The sequence below is a fragment of the Protobothrops mucrosquamatus genome, unplaced genomic scaffold (assembly GCF_001527695.2).
Source record: "Protobothrops mucrosquamatus isolate PMUCROS unplaced genomic scaffold, P.Mucros_1.0 scaffold153, whole genome shotgun sequence".
Lineage (NCBI taxonomy): Eukaryota > Metazoa > Chordata > Lepidosauria > Squamata > Viperidae > Protobothrops > Protobothrops mucrosquamatus.
Genome location: NW_015386517.1, coordinates 206,275 through 228,988, shown reverse-complemented (window position 1 = coordinate 228,988; position 22,714 = coordinate 206,275). Strand labels below are relative to the sequence as shown.

General features: G+C 37.7%; 1 protein-coding gene across 1 annotated transcript in view; it reads right to left on the bottom strand.

The window, feature by feature from the left end:
• Nucleotides 1-22,714, bottom strand: part of SYNE2 (spectrin repeat containing nuclear envelope protein 2) — a 211,399-nt gene that overhangs the window by 68,106 nt on the left and 120,579 nt on the right. Inside the window, exons 64-76 of the mRNA XM_015813323.1 lie at nucleotides 21,327-21,566; nucleotides 16,969-17,157; nucleotides 14,633-14,749; nucleotides 11,349-11,461; nucleotides 10,434-10,569; nucleotides 9,515-9,643; nucleotides 8,637-8,789; nucleotides 6,716-6,925; nucleotides 6,005-6,106; nucleotides 4,119-4,238; nucleotides 2,824-3,024; nucleotides 787-948; nucleotides 165-296 (exon numbers count right to left, since the gene is read on the bottom strand). Of these exons, the coding sequence (XP_015668809.1) occupies nucleotides 165-296; nucleotides 787-948; nucleotides 2,824-3,024; nucleotides 4,119-4,238; nucleotides 6,005-6,106; nucleotides 6,716-6,925; nucleotides 8,637-8,789; nucleotides 9,515-9,643; nucleotides 10,434-10,569; nucleotides 11,349-11,461; nucleotides 14,633-14,749; nucleotides 16,969-17,157; nucleotides 21,327-21,566 (2,004 nt within the window). The remainder of the gene's footprint in view (nucleotides 1-164; nucleotides 297-786; nucleotides 949-2,823; nucleotides 3,025-4,118; nucleotides 4,239-6,004; nucleotides 6,107-6,715; nucleotides 6,926-8,636; nucleotides 8,790-9,514; nucleotides 9,644-10,433; nucleotides 10,570-11,348; nucleotides 11,462-14,632; nucleotides 14,750-16,968; nucleotides 17,158-21,326; nucleotides 21,567-22,714) is intronic.

Below are 22,714 nucleotides of genomic sequence, written 5' to 3'. Positions count from 1 at the left end.
AGAAGCTAGAGCAGGCATGTCAAACTGCCGGCCCATGGGCTGGATGTGTCACGCCAAAACCGCACCCACTCCATTGCCGGCAATAGGGAAAAAGTCACGATATGTCGTGTGACGTCACGTGACGTTGCGCGTTTGACATGCCTGAGCTAGAGTAAAGTCAATACCTGGAGGAACTGAATCCTTTCCATTGCTCTTTCTTCTGTCTCTTCCACTAAAGCCACAAAAGGCACTGTGGGTAAAAGTGCCTCCAGCTTCTGGCACAATGAAATGTAGCTCTCATCAAATACTATCCAGTCCTGTAAGATGAAGAACATTGTTAGTAGATCCAAAAAAATTAAGTAGTAAACATTAGAGTTGTATAAAATAATTTTCTTCAATCGATTTCTTCCAAACGTGTACAAATTTATACTGGCTGGGGGGTGATGGGAGTTTTGGTCTGATATATCATAAAGGTGCCAAATTGGGAAGGCTGCTGTATCCATCATAAACAAATGTATTCTATTCTTCCATTACAAATATGACCTTGAATCTCAACATGATAGATTATTTAATGGGTATACAAGTACAAAAATATTTTTAATTTTATCACTCATTGAAAAGAGCCCTGCTGAATCAGCCCAAAGTCTTGTGCTATAGCAGTATCAAGCCAGTTTTGAGGTTGGATAAATTCCTAATGAATGTAAAATTATTTAAAATTATTGTACTCTCACTCAACCTCTGTGTTAGAAGCTGAATGGAACAGACTTGTCTGAACCTATTTCACATTGTTTCATTTTACTCTCTGACCTGTAAAAGTTTTTCCAAATGGGTTCCATGTTGAATAGCTTGTTCTTCCAAAGATTTGATCTCCTGTACCATATCCTTCCAGTATTTCTCCCTGTTTTGTAATATTGAATCTGCCACTTTTTGTACAAGAAGCATATGGCCATTCAGTTTACAGAAAAAGCTCTATGTTCAAAAAAGAAAAGGAGCATAAGTACAGATAATTATATCCGCAAAATAATTATTAAAAAAAGAACACACTTGTTTTGTAACAGCATAAATAAAGTTAAAATGTTTCTGCTATATGCACCTGCTCTGGATGTTTCAATAATACAAAAACCCATCCTCGGATTCTTTTGAACTTTTACCAACAGCAAATATAACAAATACACAGAGACCTATATTTTAACAGCATTAAAAATGGCAAAATGGTAAATAATAGTATTTGTTACAACTCAACTAAGAATGCCAATATTCTCTATATGTTAAATATTACAAAATATGTAAGTTATTGGCCATTCTCTAAGCAAATAGACAATTGATGGCTGGGCTTGCAGTTATACTGTATCTGAGACTGAAGATGCAAAAAACCCAAATCCAGGGAAAGTGGGAAGACTTATGCTATCTCCTTAAAAGAGGTCTTTTTGAATCCCTTTTCCAAAACTACTGAGATTTGACTCAATGCTAAAATTATGTTAATTTATTTTATTATTCATCTTTATATGGCCGTTTCCTGCTTCATATACCATGCTTCCCTTATCCTACTCATTGGCGTATACTCAAAAGAAAATGGAAGAAAATGGACACAGAAACTGAAGGATAAGTTGGTGCAGGGCATCTGGATAAGAGCGGAGGAAAAATTGGTAGAAGCATTGGACCTTATGCTACAACTTATAATGTTATTCGGGTAACACAGTTGAATTTAAAATCTAATTTGGAACAAAGCAAGTTATTTCTCATCTTTTTAAAGAACTTGATTTCTTTATATAATTGAATCCAAAATGAAATTTGGAGGATTTCCTTCCCATCAAACACTAATTCTAAAAATTCTGGAGAAACACTGCTATTTATATGAAAAAATCTCTTTGGATCCCAAATGTAATTATTTAGTCAAGTAATCAAACTATACTTCTCTTAATATTTTAAATAGGAGGTATTTCCATATGCAACATGCAAACAATTACAGCCTTCTTAATTTGATGCAAAATAGAAGTAACTGTTTCCCCTATGTTTACAGTCAACAAAATTAAGTAGGAATCAACTCATGTTTATTCAAACTTTCTCCTGGGCAGTCTATAAATTTTCATATTCATTACCAAGGCTATATTTTATTTCCAGCAGAGTAATTATAGCCCGGGATAGATGTTATATGATTACACATAACAGCAACAACCCCTCCTCTCCCTATAAAATACTTCTGCTCATTTATGATAAGGTTACATTAAAAGCTCTGAGTGAAAAATAAGCATAAATAATGTTTCCTAATTTTCTCCCTAAGCAATGTCATCTAAGCAGTGCCAGCTTACTTTCAATACATCTGTTGCACCATTCATCTCAAGATGACATAAACTAGCAACCCTCCCCCAGGCAGAGACCCTATTTTGATAGTTAAATGCAAGTTATTATTTTATATTCATATGAATAGTAGTACTGCAAGAGCTAATGTAATGCCACTTGACACAAGAATCACTGTTGCTTTGGAGTGAAGCCATCTCCTTCTAATCAATAAATAAATTAATGCATGTATGCATGCGTGCCTGAACATATCATAAAATTGAACACGAATCTCACTGTTGCCATGATTTTACTGGCTAGGTTCATTCTATGCTAGAGTAGGCTAAAACTATAGTTTGTGGTGGGATATCAGTTAGAATCTTAGCAGGATGAGAGGATTGGGAGTCAACCAGAATTTGCTATAATGTGGATGACTATATAACTTTTAAATCAATAAAATCACATTAAGCCATTGTGTAGTTTATTCATTGTGTATTCTGTGAACATATCAATGATTTCCTGGTATGGAAAAATATTTTTAAGTGTAATTTAAGCAGAGGTCTATACCTTATGATTTTGTAAGTGTAAATCTAAATCAGATCGACTGGTAATTTTCAGCTTTGAAACATGAGCAAGTTTCTTTTTCCCAAGATCTATGAGCTCTACAGATCCTTGTAACAAAGATTCATACTGCTGTTCATTAATGAATGAAGAACTTAGCTCCTTCCATTTGACCCTTAGGAATGCCCAGAGGTCATCCAACAGCTCCTATAGAAATTAAATGAAATTCTGGTTAGTATTGTTTATGAGACAGTTGTAATACAGAGAAATTTATGGCACCATAAATCAATAGTCTTCAAGATACTGCAAAGTACTAATATTATTACCCTTCTAGAATATATTTTTATGCTATAAGGCTGACCAGAAATCAGAGTTTAATTGCATATTTTGACAAATATACATTACAAAATCTACAAATTTTGATTGGCTAAGCCAAACGTATTTCCAAATTCATTCTCCTCTTGATGCAGGGCTATATTTATGTATCTATATTATATCTTCCCATCAAATTACAGTCTCCATCTGGGTCTCACTGAACTGGCTGATTTGGCTCCAAAATCATCAATTGTTAGATCACGCCCAGAGTTTAAATAGACCCATTTGTTATTTGCTTTCTGGGAAAAATCGCTACATTTCACATTGTAATTCAGAGGCAGCAACCTATGTCATGGGTCAGACATAGCTGCTACCCAAAATCATCTAGCCCAAGGTCCCCACAAAATATATGTTTATCTGGCACATGAGAGAGACAAAGCACATGCTGTCTCTTTGGGTGGCCATTTTGGTGAAGGCTTCATCAGTCACCTCAATGGAGGCAGAGCAATAAGTCCTTTGGAAATGCTGGCAGTCGCAAGGCCTCTGGCCCTGTGTAGAAGGAACTTGCCAACCTCTATATGCTGTTCTATATGCTATCATGTATTTCCTCACCCTCATTTCTAGCAATTCTATTTGATGCCCTTGTCTTTCCCCCCAATTAAACCTCAATCTCAAAATGCTGAGATGAGTTACATTTCATTTTGTTCAGTTTGTATATCCATTTGTTATTCAGAATAACAGAGTTGGAAGGGACCTTGGAGGTCTTCTAGTCCAACCCCCTGTTCAGGCAGGAAATCCTATACCATTTCAAACAAATGGTTGTCCAATCTCTTCTTAAAAGCTCCTAGTGTTGAAGCATTCACAACTTCTGGAGGCAAGTTGTTCCATTGATTAATTGTTCTAACTGTCAGGAAATTTCTCCTTAGTTCTAGGTTGCTTCGCTCCTTGACTAGTTTTCATCTATTCCATCCATTCAGCATGTTTACCTCTAGTTTGTACACATCATGGGTTATGGCAACTGGCAAATGAACTCTTTCTCCATGATCTCTTAGTTTAGCTGCCTGTGTCTCAAAATTCTGCAGTTCCAATTCAAAGACATCTGCCTGCTGAATGAGATATGAAATGATTCAGAATTAGGCTAGTCTTTTTAATAATATTGATATTTCTGAGGCAGAGGAAAGATCTGACAATTTTCATAATTATATTTATAAAATAACAGAATAAAACCACTTGTTAAATAGAAAAAGGGACCGGTCTAACTAAAAAAATGTACATTCTAAACAAATTGGCATAATTGGAGTTAGGATTTGTTTATCTCATGGAACATTATAATAATGATTTACAAATGAGACAATAATAATAATAATAGTAGTAGTAGTAGTAGTAGTAGTAGTAGTAGTAGTAGTAGTAGTAGTAAAGTTGGAAGGGACTTTGGAGGTCATCTAGTCCAACCCCCTGCTCAGGCAGAAAACCCTATACCATTTCGGACAAATGGCTGTCCAGTCTCTTCTTAAAAACCTCCAGTGTTGGAGCATTCACCGCTTCTGGAGGCAGGTTGTTCCACTGGTTAATTGTTCTAACTGTCAGGAAATTTCTCCTTAGTTCTAGGTTGCTTCTCTCCTTGATTAGTTTCCATCTGTTGCTTCTTGTCCTGCCTTCAGGCGCCTTGGAAAATAGCTTGACTCCCTCTTCTTTGTGGCAGCCCCTGAGATATTGGAACACTGCTATCATGTCCCCCCTCGTCCTTCTCTTCATTACTCTTCATGTACTGCAAAGAAGTGTTGCAGTACCGAATGCAGTTATTTGACATTGTAGCTAATTGTGTTCTCTTCTAAAATAGTCAAGTTTATTCTTCCAACAATCACAACATTTTGTCACCAATGAATGTACTGTTTTCTGTGAATTGTTGGGTGGGAGATAAATTAATGGCCACTTAGGGTTTTCCCTTAATTTTTTGCACTTCTGCAGACTTTGCAATACCTCCAAGAACGCTTAGATCATCCTTCTCATGACTATAATCTTATTGGCACTAATCATCTGACCTGATTATCAGAAACTGTCAATTGTAGCTTAAAAACTTGAGATCTCTTTATCGTTCTAATGAAAATTTGGGGTAAACTAGATTTTACAGCATAGGAAAAAAAATGACATTAGATTCCTTTTCTCTTCTGTAACATGAAATACAAGTTGCATATACCCTGATAATAATGCTTCTGTATTTTACCAGAAGGTAGTAAATAATATAGAAGGGATGGCAGGCAAATGCAGAAAATAATAATGTAAGATTAAGTTTTAGATATATTTTACTGGAAATTCTAAAGAAAGAAGATATTATATGCATGATCTGATTCTATGTCAGCATACATTAATAGTGGGAAAGCTACGGTAAATAAGCAATTATACCTTCATCAGGATACCATAGGCCCTGGCAGTGTAACACAGGGCAATAGGTAACTTTTTAGGGCTGAGGATTTTAGCATTCACTGACATTTTAAGATTGCTCAACAATTTTTTTTTACAAATGTAGCACCTTAAATCCAAATTTAAAAACTTAAAAAGCCAAGTACCAAGTTAATATGACATATTTTACTTAATAGACTATCTAATATCCAATTAGATGTCTTCAGCAATGCCGTAAGCATAATGGAAATGTGTTATAAACTAGCAAATCAGTTAGCTGTAAATAACATTAATTAGCATCATTAAAGATTACTGACAGAAGTAAGACAAACATTTAGTAATAAATAAATATACAAATAATTCACAGTTAGAAACAATATTTGATTTGGGGGAAATCAAAAGCAAAATAAAATAATTTAGTTAAAATGCTGGGTACTCAATTACACCTGATTTTCGTGTCTCATTTAATTACCTGAAATTGCTTAGAAATATTGTGCCCACTCATTTCACTGAAAAACTGCTGCAATGAGGATTTTTTCTCAATCAATGCATCATACAAGTGCCTGATTTCATTCTGTGACAAGAAACAAAAAATTCAATGTAAATCCAGAAATGCATTATGCAAAATTAAGAGATAATGAAACTGCAATTCAAATGGCTTGTTTAATCAGTATCATTCTTTATGTATATTCATTTGGAGAGGGGGAGAAAAAGAGAGATTTTTTTTAAATAAATGGAGAGTATTAGAATTACACTCTCAGTGTATTTCAGTTTTGTAATCATAAATTGCTTCTCATTATGGAGATCAAAGATTAAATCATCTGTAAAGTTTCCAAGCATGGGTCTTATCTCAGATAAGCTTCTTTGTGGGTAGAAGCTTTATGTGAGTAGTGCATATACCTGAATGCATATGTAGGAAATTGTGCTCTTGTGGGATGTCCATTGCAAGAATACAATACAAAGGTTATGCCTAGGACTGTAAAACAGGACTACTATATCTAGGTTGTAAAACTCTATGTAATAATTGGAGGCTAGAGATTGGAGTTTTCTGTAAATTTGATCACATGTGAATTGATATGAGATCACTAGCATTTCAATTGGAAAAGGATGAAGCATGTTTTTTGGGTGAGCACCCACTTTAATAGATTTTAAAGACTGAAATGAAAACTTAACCCTGTGATACCTGATAATTGATGTAATGGTCCATTTCAGTTTTCATAGACTCGCTTCTAGAAGCAGCAGCTGTTTGGGTCAATTGGAGCCATGCTTGTAAGTTACTAAAACACTGGGAGAATCTCTCAGAATTTCCACCCGCAGAGGTGATGGACTTCAGAAGATCGTCCTTTTTATCACCAATATCTGTGTAAAGCTTCTGTAGTTCTGCAGAGAGAGTCTGAAACAGATTCTAGGTAAGATAGGCAAGTAAATAAGGTTTTTGTAAAAACTATCAACATTAATTAGTTTCTTTCAAGGAGAAGTTTCAATATCAGCATGAGACTTTCATATATCTCTCACCCTCTTGAGAAAATATTCCATGGTGTTCTCCTTGGACATCTTTGACATGTTCTTGAAGTTGCAAATAGGCTACTAGGGATAATATAGTGTCTATATTGAAAGAGCTGCACTGATTGCCAGATGTTGACCAGGTAAAGTTTAAGGTAGTGGTGTATACATTAAAGTCCTCAGTAGCTGAGTTTGATATCTAATAGAGCAATTGTTATAAACTGTATGGTTGTTAATATACACAAGGGTAGCTCTTTTGTATGTACCTTAATAGTTAGAAACTCATTTTTCTGAAACAGGAAATGGCCTTCTCCTGCACTGTTCCTTAGCTATAGAATACATTCCTTCAAAAATTGTGTTCAACATTTAGAATGATGCATTTCTTTCACTAGGATTTCAAGATACTAAACATATTTAGTATCAATTTGCAGTTAATGTGTTTTTAACTTTCTATACTGGATTTTTGTTTGTAAATTCTATTAGCTGCTTGAGCATTTTCTGCTTGAAATAGAAAAAACAACTAGTCAAATTTTTTGGTGTTTATCTCCTACTTTTTTGCCCTTTGAAAACAAGGAGGAACATGTAAATGGAACTAAAATTGTATAAATCTATTGTAGTTCAGATACTACAATAATTTTGCATGCTGTGAAGCTGGGGTAGATAATCCAGGTCAACTGACAGATTTTCAGTATCATAAAAGTCCTAAACCATGTGCATTAAACCTTTGCTAGGCTTAAACTATTATAAAATAGAAAACCTTATCGCCACAACCCAAAACATGAAGAATTTCTTGATATCCTCTGAAAATACAATTGTGTCATTTGCATACTCCCCATGGCCCATGAAAGCAGCAGCAAAGACCCCCCAAAGTGCGGGTGTCCACTTTTGTTTGGAAAGAAATGTACACTTCCTCACATTCATTCCAATACTTGGGAGTCGATCTGAGCAGATGGCTATGGAGGAAACCAAGAAAAATTGCTGCTTCTCACCCACTGCTTCATGAGCCAAGAACTGTATCAACAAATTCAAAGAAATGCATAATTGGAAGAGTAATTATATTTCAATCCAATCCTGTTAGTTCAATAAGTATAAATTAGATGGTATTAAAATGAAAACTGATCCCCATTTTAAACTTCTGAGATTTTCTGAGATGTTCTCCAATTTTTAAATCATATCTGTACAATTTTAGTGGCTAAACATTTGCATTTCCTTTTTTTAAATATCCAACTTCGTAAGTTTAAGATCAGGGGTAGTCAACCTTGGCTCTTTTATGACTCGTGGACTTCAACTCCCAGAATTCCTGAGCCAGCTAAGCTGGCTCAGGAATTCTGGGAATTGAAGTCCACGAGTCATAAAAGAGCCAAGGTTGACTACCCCTGGTTTAAGATTTGTGGACTTCAACTTCAGAATTTCCCAGCCAGCATGGCTAGTTAGGGAATTCTGGCTGTTGAAGTCCAAGATTTTAAAGCTGCCAATAATAAATAAATGCTAGCATTCTCAGGAAACATCTACATGTAATGCCATCATATGCAAAAATATAAATATAAAACATACAATGCTTTGGACCTCAAGAAATCTTCGATTTTTCCATTTGTACTGACCTCATAAAGCACTTGCTGTACAGGAGCTTCTTCACTGGAGAGTACACAGGTGCCCAACATCTGCTCCATATTGTTCAGGCAGCGGCTGATTGCCAGAAACAACTCAAAGAGTTTCCCATCCAGACTGAATGCATTTTCTCCTGTTTCGTTTTCCTAGAAAATGGGAAAATACATATTTTCAATTCCCTCTCATGGTCTTCCTGTTTATTTGGATGAAGCGTATGAACCAGTGTAAATATATTTATGCTGATATTGCAGAAGATATATCTGTGGCTTATTATTTCTATCCATTAAGAAAACAGGAAGAAGCTTATGGCAAGTTAGATTGATCATTTGTCCTTCTATCTCAGTGCTGCCTGCATTAACTGATAATCAAAAATGTGAAGATGTAAAGAAAAGCCCTCTATGTTGGCCATTACAAGTAACTTGAAAGTGATCTCTGGGAGGATCTGATGTACAGGGACATGGAATCTGTATTATATTCATAGTTATGTAAAAGCAGTCATATTATTACATCCAAAACTTTTCACCCTTACACGAGAAATTGAACTTTCCAAAATCCTGGCCTGAAGTCCATTGTTTAATATTTACACTGCAAACATATGCAGAACAGAACCATTTTTAAGAACAAAGTTACGAGTCTGGAAAATATTGAGTGCTTATTCCAAATTGCTTTATGATACAGTCATTTTATGGGGGTGGCTCCCTCGGCTAGGAAACAGAGATGAGCACTGCCCCCCTAGAGTTGGACATGACTGGACAAGGAAAGACTTTACTTTTAACTGGATTGAGAGTAGATATTTCATGACGCCAAAACTGGAATCCTATTCAACCACCCTGGTGGCTACTTATTTAACTCAGAGAAATGCCTTTAGTACCTGTATTTGAGTAGAAGCTTCCTGGCTTAGGTTGTCAAGCTGCGCTGTGTATGTTTTTAGCTCCTCAATAGTTGGAGTTCTCACACTTGATGTAGCACCCAGGGGCAGAATGTTTATTTTGGTAGATATCTAATATTTGGAAAAACAAAACATGTTTAGATGAGTGCGTCAGGTTAAACCCATGGTGATATACAAGTAGTATCGGATTTCTACACACACACACACACACAGGTAGTCCTCAACCATTTGTTTAGTGACCATTTGAAGTTATAATGGCACTTTAAAAAGTGATGTATGACCTGACCTGACCTGACGTATGTCCTGCTCTCACATGCTCAAATTTTGGACCCTTGATATGTATTTAGTCGCAGCATCCAGGGATCATGTGATCATCATTTGTGACTTTCCCAGCCGGTTTCCAACAAACAAAATCAACGGGGAAAGCTGGATTTGCTTAGCAACCATGTGATTCACTTAACAACTGCAGTCATTCTTTTAATAATTGTGGCAAAACAAGTCATAAAATCAAGAATGATTCACTTAACAACTGTAGGTGCTTAGCAACAGCAATTCTGGTCCCCAACTGTGGTCATAAGTCAAGATTACAGTCTAATGTTATTTCAAAAAAATAAAAAATAAAAACAAGTATAATTTAAAGCTAGATTATTGTCATATTCTGGAATGGTGGATCCACTCAAGCAGCAGGCTTTACTCTTCTGACAATAGAAACTCTGGCATCGGTTGCAGTCATAAAAAGTATGCTGTAGTACATGGATTGTGGTTGCCACATATATTGTTGCCATATGGGACAATACCTGTATGGCTTCCTTACATTTGCATTTAACACCTGAAGATGCTTATGTGGTGCTTTGTATATTTTTGACCTGCAAGAGAGTAAGAATAAAGGTTATATACTAACCTGAAGTTCTTCCAATTGACAGTGAGGAGCATTCTTCTTGAGTAGCAGTTCTTCTTGTAAGTATTGCCACTTATCACCCGTTTGGTCCTTTGGAGTCAATCCAAGAGGCTCATTTCCTGAGCTGACTGTCTCATTCCTGAATATCCCCATTATGAATACACAAATATAGTGAAGCAAAGGCAATATAAGAATGTGCAGAACATAAATCCAGGATCACACCAAAGACATAATTATACCAGCATCCTGCTTCTAATACAGATATAGAGATGAAATGAAGAAATGGGGCTTATATGATTGCCACTGAAAACTGTAATTTCAGGTTCCCACCATTTTCCCAGCAATATGCCAAGATTATATTATGATAAATTATGCTATTACATAGGCTGTCAGTTTATTACTGTAGTTGGGGAAAAAAGAAAGTAGCAGATGCTGCTTTGAGCAGAAGCCATTATGATTCTAATATAAGTTTATTAAATGCAGGATAGACACTTTGGCTCCTCCAGATATTTTGGAGTAAAATTCTTTCAGCCCTTTATCAATGGCTACACTGGTTAGGTCTAATGGGAATTGAAATCCAAATTATCTGGAGGATAGTTGGTTACTTATCTTTGTAATAATGAAGAGATAAAAAGTAAAAAAAAAAGTTTTGACTATCTCCTCTTTCAACCCATTCTGCTCTATATTATATTTGATTCACTTGAATTGAGCTTGCCTATGGTGATTACTTGGACATGACCATGATATTTTCTCGGCAATAGGATGGAAGGCAGTGCCTTCTTGCAAGATATTTTTAAACTTTTTAATTTTGTCTGCAGACTTGGGATTCCCTAATAGTCTCCTATTCAACTATTAACAAGGTCCAATCATGCTTCGTTTTTGAGATTAGCCAAAGGGGCTAGGTGCTGTCAACTATACCTTGTTTGTAGTTCCAGAACTGTATTGGACCTAGGGTGAGGCTGGATTTTCTCCATGTACACTTCTAGGAAGTCAATGAGATTGTTTTGCTCAGACAGCTTTAGCAGCAGTTCCTTCAGGAGAAATAAAAAGAAACTTAGGAAAACTGAAATGCAAGAAGTAGGAGTTTGCCAACAAATATGCTTTATACCATTTCATCATACAATTGCCAGATGCTCCAGGAATCAAATTGGGAAACTGCAAATTCAGATGTTGATTTATTATTTATGGCTTTTCTGACATCAACATTCAGAAGACCAAATTGCAAGAAACTGAAAGTGAGGCTTTCTTATTTCATCCCAGAAGAGCTAAGGAAAGCAGGTGGCCCTAGAGCATGCGTGTCAAACTCGATCGCTTCTCGTAATGTACCGTGACATATCGTGATTTTTTTTTTGCCTTTGCGGAGCTGGGGTGCGCGTGATGCATCTGGCCCATGGGCGGCCAGTTTGACACCCCTGCCTTAGAGGATTAATCCCACCACATTATGTAATTAAATTTATTCATTTTGGTATGGCTGTCTATCTTAGAAGACTCTAGGTGGCTTACAAAATATAATACACATATATCAGTAAGACAGTTAAAACATCTAGTTGTGCAGTACTTCCTCAGTTCAGCAACCAATTTAAGCTTCTGTTTTATCAGATGGCTAGTTTTATCCTATGAGATAACCAGTGTTAAACAAACATATTGCCTGGTTAAAATCTGCCTTCTGCCCACCACCCAATTTGTAGTATTCTTGAGCCTGTTGTAGCTGGCTTGCTTTTAAGGTGCTGTGCCAGGGACCAGAGGTTAGATCATAAAAGACAATAGGACAATTCCTTCTCCCTGAATGTTGGCTTGAAGTACAAAATAAATTCAATATAGTTGAAGTCCACAACCAACAGGCTTTTGTGTGAGGTCTTTGCAAGAGCAAAAATAGAAAATAAAGAGAGACATTTACATTTCACTTCCATCACGCAATATTCATCTGCTTAAAAAAAGAGAAAAAAGAGAAAAACAATGCTCATAAGGAGGCTAGTGCCTTTTTCAAGGAAGAGAGCCAAACTAGGATAATTGGAAAGAAATTACTGAATCTTCATCTTCAAGGAAACCCAGGAAAAAAACTCTTTGGTTTCCCCAATTCTTCAATAAAAAGGCTAGCATTTAGGAAGGCTAATACAGTAGCCTCTCTGTTCTTATTAACTTTTTAAACTTAAGCTTTACAAAACATTAACAACGTATTCAATTTCAATTTGTTCAGTTCAGGCACTGCCCAACTTCAGACTGACTAATAAAACCAAGCAATAATAAAAAACACAATTTAATAAAGTTATAAAGACAAAAGAAATAAGGAACACAAACAAATAATGAGTCTAACTAACAACAACAACAACACAGCCAAGTAGTTTTCAAGAGCAGCCTCATATACAAAGCATTGCAATAGTGAAGCTGTGACTAGGGAATGAGTGACTGTCTGAAGGGCCCCCAGGTCTAGGAAAGGATATAACTGGCACACCAGATGAAGCTGTACAAATACTTTCCTGGCCACAGCAGCCAGGTGCTCATTAAGCAGGAGCTGTGAGTCCAGGAAGAACCCAAATTGTGCACCACCCTTGAATAGGAAAGTGCCACCTCATCCAAGGTCAAACATGAACTATCCTCAGATTTGGGTGGTTCAAATACTCTCAGCCACTCTGGTAGGATTGAATCAGAGACGATACCTCTCCTAGCATGTTGTTAAACAAGGCAAGAGAGTTTATTAAGCCCTGCGATACCCCACAGAGGGCCTACGAAGGGCCCTCTCCCTACCAGCCAATATTGACTAGAAGCAGTCCTAAAGGAAGGAATGGAACCATCATAAAATGGTCTACTGGCTCCCAATCCCTTGAGTGTGTCCAGAGGGGCACAGTGACTGATAGTATGAAAAGCCACTGAGAAATCAACAAGCACAATGATGAATGTATTATCTCTATCCCTACTAAACCACAAGTAATAATTTTTTCTGATATTTTCAGGCACAGCTTTACTTAGCCCACAATAATTCACACGCTAGAGAAAGCTATTTTTCAGTGTGTAATCTGCATCTTGCTTTTGTGTTCTGCCTAAGGCTGATTTCCCCAGAATTCGCAGAATCACTATCGTCAGACTTGCATTTTGGTGGAGTTGGGACAGTGAAGTTAAGGAGTGAAAACAATCCTTTGCAAGGTTAAAAGATACCTAAGATTTTGACCATCCATGAGCCAGAAATCAATTGCTAGAGGACCAGATATAGTGAACAGGCTGTTCTATCAGAAATGGATTTGGGGTTCTTTGGTCCATGGAAAATTGCCATCTTTGGTCTTGGATGGGATGGCACTGGCCCAGAAAGACCCAGTGCATAATCTGGGGGTTCTCCTGGATACAAGGTGCAGATGGCAATTGTGGCCAGGAGGAACTTTGCGCATCAGTTCATTGTGCATCAGTTACACCCTTTCCTGCTCACAGTCAGTCACGCCCTAATCACCTCCCATCTTGCAACGCGCTCTACATGGGGCTGCCTGGGGCTGCCTTTGAAAAGTATTCAGAAGCTCCAGTTCAAGGGTCTTCAAACTTGGCCCTTTTATGACTTGAGGATTTCAACTCCCAGAATTCCTCAGCCAGGCACGCTAGCTGAGGAATTCTGGGAGTAGAAATCCACAAGTCATAAAAGGGCCAAGTTTAAAGACCCCTGCTCCTGTTGGTTCCAAATGCAGCAGCCCACATCGTTTTGTCAGAACCAGATATGCACATGTGTTATCTCTCCTGCGGGAGCTGCATTGGCTGTTGATTTGCTTCCGAGTACAATTCAAGATCCTGGTGGTTACCATTAAAGCTCTACCTGATTTGGGACCAGGTTACCTGAAGGGAATGTTGTGGGTCCCCTATTCTAAGGAGATATATCTGACAGGAATCAGAAGAAGAGCCTTCTCTGTTGTGGCTCCCTCTTTTGGAACATCAGCCCAGTGGAGATTAGATTGGCCCCCACTATGACACTCTTTGCCAACAGCCACAGAAACCTAGAGTGGGATGGAGCCCATCAAGTTGCTTATCTGATTTTGTCGCTGTTGTTTTTTCTGTTTGTATATTGGGTTTTTATTTTTTTGTAAGCTGCCCAGAGTCACTGAGAGTGAGTGGACTGCCATATAAGTTCTCATAAACAAACAAACAAATAAACAAAACAAAAGGCCTTGGACAGTGAGATGGATGGCATATAAATTTAATAAATAAATAAGTAAAGGAAAAATTACCTGTTGATGCTGAAAACCATTTGGAGATCTCTCTGAGGTCACATTTGGAAACGAATTAGAGGAATCCAAATGAAGTGGCTGTGGGAAGTTGACAGAGCTCTTTTCAGTAGTGCTCATCTTTAAAGAGAAAGAGTACCATTTTTTTTAGAAAAATATAAATATAAAGAGAACATGCATGTACTTTATATTTCCTTATGCTACTTTTTTAACCAAGTAGAAGCGTCAGAGCAAAAATACACATGTAAGAATCTTTCTCTGATGAAAATATGCACAGAAAGAATGACCAGAAAAGACTAGGAAACAGAAGCAGGAGGTTCTCAGTCATTCCTCATCTTGCTACTTCTCCCTGTAGCTTTTCTACTCCTGTCACTTTCCTCTCAGAATGGCAAGAAGGCTGGCCAAGATAGACAGATGGATAGTAGGGAAAGGATAACAGGCAAAAAGCAACTACTGAGGAAGGGACTTCATGCTGCTTACTACCCACGGCTTCTCTCCTTTAAATTTCTATCCTTGTATTCATGTTATCCACCAAATCTGGTTGTACACAGTATGTTAGAATTGCAGGAAGCTGCCATAGATTGAGTCAGAGTTCTGATCTACTGAGTCCAATGCTGTTGGCAGTGACTGACAGGAATTCTCAAGAGTTTCAGGCAGGACTTTTCTCTTTCTGGAAATACATGAATTGAATCTGGGACCTTCTTCCTGCCAGACATGTCCACCACTGTGGACTATGCTTGAGCCTGACTTTATTATGTACACAAATAAGGTTGAGCAACTATTTTAAATCAAATCTGGAACTCTCTGGCAGCCTATAGTGATGACAGAAAAGTGAAATAATCTTTTTATTCATCATTATCAACTTTCTTCTTTTGAGGTGGCTTGGAGGCCATGTGAAGATACTTCAGTTTCATTATCACAGTCGACAATGCTCATTTTTTTCATCCCTGCTGCTGCAACCAAGTTCTCTCCTTCTCTTTTCTCATTCCCCCAGGAGCAAAGGAGACTCTGCATGAAGCAATCCCAGAGGACTTTCATGCAGCTTTTCAAAAATGGTTTTCAAAACAGTTTTAATAATTGTTGCTATTCTTGCCCCAAATACATTATCACCAAGGCCATGTCATCTCTAAGCACAAGGATTTATTTTATTTTTTGGCAGAGAACTAAGTCCAATTATGGGCACTTATGAACAGACAATCATAAGGAACCAGGGAGGTAGCCCCAATGGCAGAGAGCTAATATTCCATTTATACTCTCTCTGACTCAGCGTTATTGTTCCTTATTAAAAAAAGGCCTTTTTTTCAGTCAGAATACATCTGTACCATACATATAAGCCAGTCTGAAGCTGCTTTTAAACAGCTGGAATTATTGTGATTTTTCTTAATGATTAGCAAAATAATTATGAGAATGTAGATCCTTATGCTGACAAAACAATACCAGCAACAGAAAAGGGAAGATCTGGGGGAAAATAAAACATCTGGAGAAAATGAATGAATGAATGTGTTTATAATGTTTGTACTGGTTTTAATTGATCTTAAGATTATTCATCACCCAAAATCACTGTTTAGATGAATGGCTATAGAAATTGTTAAAAACAAATATGTAACTAAAATATTCAATGTTGCAAACTTTTGCAATATTGTAAACTTTGTGAATGTTATCTAACCCATCTGTATACCGAGAGATGGTTTACCTTTGGATGCCACATACTAGAAACAAACTAGAGGGAAAGAATCACAATACAGGAAAGGATTGCTACTGACAATGAGCTATTTTGTTATTGATGTGCCTGAGGTTGTTCAAGAAAGGCAACTGTTATGTTTTCCCCATCTACATACCTAGGAATGGATTTCTTTTCTTTTTTCTTTAGAAAAAAACACTTCTCAGCAAAATAACAAAGCATGATTTTCTGACCAATAGACATAATATTAAGTAGAGCTGAGGAGGCAAGTAATTGTAACGCACGCATCCCCACAGGCGAGCCCTTCCCAATCTCGGGCCCTGTAAATCTGTTGGGAATTCAGGGAACTGTGATCCCAGAGTAGATGCATACAAGGCTCCAAGTTTCAGAAGGCTGGAATTACCTGTATTCATCATTAATATGCAGGGTATTCACATATACACATCCTTTCCACCAGTTGTCTCCAAGCTACATGCTTTCCAGTTAAGTGGGCTTCAGTTATCAGAATTCCCACATGCAGAGAATTCTAGGAATCTGAAATCCACATAAATAAAGTGCAGCAGGCTGGGGATGTTTGCTTTCTGCAAAAGCAGCAAGAATTGTTGGCAGTCAGGCAGCATAATAATGACTCTTCCAGTTTCTTGACGTTTCAGTTTACCTGTTCTTCTGTGTATTTGTCTTGGAGCATGCGCTGGACCTTTTCCAACTTGCACTTCACGTTTTTAAGGTTCAAGGAAAGGTTCTCTGTTTCTTGTTCGAGGCCTGAGCTATTGCCAGTGGACGTGCCTTTGCACTCCTCCAGTAACCACATGACTTTCTGTTCAATTTCTGTTAACATCACCTGAGGAAGTCAAGCAGTTAATCATTCACAAAACATTTATTTACTAAAGGTCCTAAAGCTTAAAGGCTGATAGCTCCAATGCCTGGGAAGGCCCATCTAAAAGTGACCCCCTTTCCTGCCCCCCCCTCCTGGCTTGTGAAGATGTGGGGGATAAAGGAATCAAGAGTAGAAATTTATGTATTTCATGTATTTTTCACAAAATTCTCAGTTAAGCATACATTCAGGGGAACTGTCTTTTTTATTACATATATTGTGGACCTCATTTTTCTAATAGAAAGTGAAAAGAGCCACAGGTCCCAGAAATCTGAAGGCCGGCCTCATATAGTGATATTTGTGTGCCAATTCCATCCTACTGTATACGTATTCTGTAAATGTCCACCTGAGATGATTTTCTTCTAGTTCTGACTTTCCCTTTCCACATATTTATGTATCATTGCAGCTGTTATGCTGCATCAATCTGGTTGACTTTTATCATCTTAAAAAGCCAAAGAGGTAATAAAGATCAAACAAGTAACACTGCAGGACATATTATAATACCATAGTGAACCCAGAGCACACTCTTTCTATCCACGGCAAGTATTCCCACACTTCGATCTCCAACAACTCTTTAGAAAAGCCTGGTCTTAAGTTTCTGAAAAATCACTAGGAAAGGACCAATCTTGCTGCTCGAGCCAGCTCTTTCATTCAAGGGGCTCCCTGGGGGAGAATGTTCTCCTCTGATCCTTCCCACCATCCTTCTCCTTGACCTGGGAGACTTTCAGCATACACATTTTCCAGGCCAGCATTTCTCAAACTTGGCAACTTTCAGATGTTGGACTTCAACTCCCAGAATTCTCCAGCTAGAATGGCTGGCTGGGGAATTCCAGGAGTTGAAATCCACATATATTAAAGTTGCTAAGGTTGAGAAACACTGCCCTAGGCCAGGGGTAGGCAACCTCGGCTCTTTTATGACTCATGGACTTCAACTCCCAGAATTCCTGAGTCAGCATAGCTGACTCAGGAATTCTGGGAGTTGAAGTCCATGAGTCATAAAAGAGCCGAGGCTGCCTACTCCTGCCCTAGGCAAATTCTATTTAGAAGAGGCGTGTTGAAGGTGAGCAGGACCCAGGACTAAAAACATATTCTGATCAAGAGCACTAATGGACTTGAAACATTTTCACTGCATTGTTTGACTGTACTGTTAACTTTCTGGGTGGTGGTTGTTTCCTTAATGATTTTGAACCACAGACAGGACTCTTCATAGAGTAACATCACCCTAACCCTCATTTCATAAACTTGCTGCTTGAAAGATTGACAATAGGGACACATGTGAAAGAGAAAAAAGGTACCACACAGAGCGACCACATTGGGTTGGCTAATAGGAACAGAATTCCGTGTTAAGGACACACCGGAAATTGTTCAGTTGGACTAATGGGAAAGCATGAGGCCTGGAAACCAAGTTTAAAGGAGAACTGTGGAAAGCACATGGGGGAAAATAAGGGCAGCAGCAATACTCATTATCCATGAAAAACATTTTCAAAATCACCAAGCAATAGAGAAAAAGATTCCTTTCCTTTGACATGCTCAGCCATGGGGACAAGTGATTCAGGAGCACGAAAGCTTCTCTGAATCCATGCAGTGTATTGCTGTAATAATTTGGGATATCTAAAAACAGGGTTCAAAGGCAGAGGTGAATTGAATACAGGCTCATAATTATTAGCTTTTTTTTATAGAGCCCTTACTATTTTCACTGAGTATCTTTAAAAGGCAGGCTATAGCAAGAAGTGTTCCTTTTTAGTGGATTTTGCCATACTGTACCTTACTCATCACAAGAGATACCACATATTTTGCTTATCTAATAAAAGATGAGATAAAGAGACCTGTGCAGGTTGTTCTGGGGTCCATACAAAAACATTAAAATCCAAATTGTTTAACACTACTCCTCCAAATATTGTTCATGAATGATAAAGATTCTTGTTTCAGTTCTCTTCCCATCTACTTCAAAAGTCACTTTGGTAAGATTTAGTACAAAAGCCCTATTATACATAATTTGCTATAAGTACATTTGTAAATAATTTGTTCTGAAACATTCTGTTTGCAGAAAATTGCTCAGAAACAATAGAAAGTTTAGCAATACTTTCAATCATCTTCTTAAACTGTACTTTAAAAAAATCCACAAAAACCCTCATGCCTAGTATTTCTGAGAAAACTGGCATCCATTAACTCCACAAAAGAAATAACAATGTTTGACATTTTCATTTAATTTCTCAATGAAGTTATACTTTTGTTTTGTGCTTTAAAAATTATAAACAAAAGAAGTTAAGCACAAACACCCTTCTATCTACTTCTTTGAAATGTGACAGGCTTCAAATATCTACTAAGGTATTTATGCCTGGAAATTTCTCCTAGCTTGGAGGACAGTCCAATCATCAGATAGTGGACTCTTGTCCTGAAAACAGTCTAGGATTTTTCATTTGATACTTTCATGTACTAAATCAAATGAAAGCCTTAATAGTACTACATCCACATGGAGGGAAGTAAGCAGTGGGGTACTACAAGGTTCCATCTTAGGCCCAGTACTCTTCAATATCTTCATAAATGACTTAGATGAGGGAATGGAAGGGGAACTCATCAAATTTGCAGATGACACTAAGCTGGCAGGAATAGCTAATGCCCCAGAAGACAAGCTAAGAATCCAAAAAGGTCTTGACAGACTTGAACAATGGGCCCTATCCAACAAAATGATATTTAATGTGGAGAAAAGCAAGGTTTTACACCTGGGCAGGAAAAACTAAAGGTACTGTGAGAGGGACCTTGGAGTCCTAGTGGACGATCACTTAAACATGACCCAGCCATGTATGGCAGCAGCCAAAAAAGATAATACAATCCTTGGTTGTATAAACAGAGGCATAGAATCAAAATCACATGAAGTATTAGTACCGCTTTATAAAGCCTTAGTAAGGCCACATCTGGAATACTCCATCCAGTTTTGATCACCACATTACAAAAAAGATGTTGAGACTTTGTTTAAAAAGTGCAAAGAAGAGCAACTAAGATGATTAAAGGCCTGGAGACTAAAACATATGAAGAACGGTTGCAGGATTTGGGAATGGCCAGTCTAGAGAAAAGAAGGACTACGGGGAGACATGATTCCAATAGACATGATTCCAGTATTTGAGAGGCTGCTGAAACTTCCTAACAATAAGAACAATTAACCAGTGGAACAGCTTTCCTTCAAATGTTGTGGGTGCTTCATTACTAGAGGTTTTTAAGAAGAGATTGGACAGCCACGTGTCTGAAATGATATAGGGTTTCCTGCTTGGGCAGGGGGCTGGACTAGAAGACCTCCAAGGTCCCTTCCAGCTATATTCTGATTCTGATGTAGTTTATTCACCTTCATCACAATAAGGACTAGAAACTTGATTAAAGTTATGATATTTCATTGGACACTGTCCATGAAGTTTAAAATTAATCTTTATGGTAATGCTGAGTAGAATCTTGTCAGTGCTTTTTAAGAGTGCTAACTGGAATACCAGGTTGCTGAATTATTGACTTCATACCCTTATAAGTAGACATTGCATTGAGTTCTCATAATAAGAGGGCAACAAGGTCAGTGTTTTCTAATTAGGTCACAACTTCTTATTGTATCTGCATGGTATTGGAGTTTTAGCACTTTTGAGCCTGAGAGACATAGAAGCAGCAGCCAAAATGTGTTTAACAAAACATATCACACTGCCTCCAGAATATTTGTGTAGGAGTTAGTTTTCATAATTAGCACTGAACTGAGTTTACAATCCAGATTAATCCTAAACCTATTTACCTCATAGCTCATTTTAGATGGGAAATATATTGTTGCTGCTATTGCTAAATAATTGGGAACTGGAAAAACACTTGCTGATCAGCTATAAAATATCAGACCAATAGAGCCCAGTCTGTATTCTGCCCATTCCTGGGAAATAAGACTGAGATTGTTTTGTCTTATAGTGCCTGTCCACGTTAGCAGAGATTGGTTGAGTCAAGAGCATTGGGAAAGTAATCTAGCTACGCCCCTTAAAATTAACCCATCTAACTGCAGGAGCATTTCAAAGAGAACAAGGAGTAAAGACAGTGGAGACACTAAGTACTGTGTATGACTTAAAAGAAAGCTGACGGTTTACAGAAAGCAGTGGTGACGTTTAGCCAGTTCTTCCTCTTACCTGGCATGCAGCTAGATGCTGCTCCACCGACTGCTGCATTTGACAGATCTGGGCTTCTGATCCTAGAGACTCTTCCACTTGATCGAGCCACAGCTCCAGCTCAACAATCTGAGCCTGGCACACATGGAGGACCTGAGCTGGCTCGGAATCAGACCTAACTGTGTCCTCGGTTGCCTTTGTCTTGCTCAGTGATCTCCATAAACACTCGGGAGGGTTGGTGAGGTGGGTGGAAGATCTGCCCTGAAAGAAAGAACAGCCGAATTCTCAGGATATATGAAACCTAAAGCAGTGAGCATGTGCTCAGAAAGCAGCATGAATTCTCACACTTTGCCAAATGGGATTTTTATATATAGGTATATATACATTAAAAAAGGAAAGAAAGATAAAAAGATAGAAAAAGTAATCTCAGCCACCAGCAACAACACGTGATCTGGCACAACAGGCTTCTTAGCAACTCATTTGCATTTCCACAGGTAGGGCTGACGAAACAGGAAGTCGGCTGATTCATAGCTTATTATTAAACGCTATCCCCTCAGGATCTACAGAAAAGTGTTTTTCTAGTCCTTGTCAGTTAAGATTCCAGGTATTGCATTTCAAAGCTGAAACTTAGGCCCCAGAGTAAATATTTACCTATTGCTTTTGAACTTTGGTCTCATAAAGGCATTTACTCTAACATTAAAAACAATAAAATAAAAACCTAGCAAAAAAAGGGGGAGTTTTTTTTCCTCACAAAAGGGAAGGTTGTCAAATGGGCTCTGTAAACAAAGATTCGAGCAATATCTTTTCATTCTTCCTGCCCTCAAGATTCCTTCAGCATTTTATGACAAGCAAGCATGCTTAATCCCCTCTTCATTCTACTCCTCTCTCTTTAAAAAAAGCTTTTTGGCATTCTCCCAAGTCTGTAATAGTGTCTTGTGTTTCATGGGTGCAACGGCTGAAATATTTGTAGCTGGAAAAGTGGATATACAACCAATCTACCTTCTTAGAGCCTCAAGTCCTGCCTAGGGTCCTTCTTCACATTCTTTTGCCAGGTGAGGGGATCTGGATGGTCCTTAGAGTTGGGCTTTCTCAGTAGTGGCACTCCTTAGGGCTTCCTCCCTAGATATGTCCACCATCGGCTGTAGTCTTTTTCTCAAGTGCTAGATAATGAATGGTCTTATTTTTCCCAGGCGTTCTTAAAAAAAACCTATTTCAGCCCTTTTAGCCTTTACTCTTATTTATCCTCTACTATTGTTTTAATTAATATTCTTGTGCATGATATAATTCTATTTTATGATGCTTTTAATAATACAAGACCATGTGCTTTTGTTAGTTTTTAAAACTGTAAGGAATCATAATAACAGTAATCATTTTGGTTCATCATCATCATCATCATCATCATCATCATC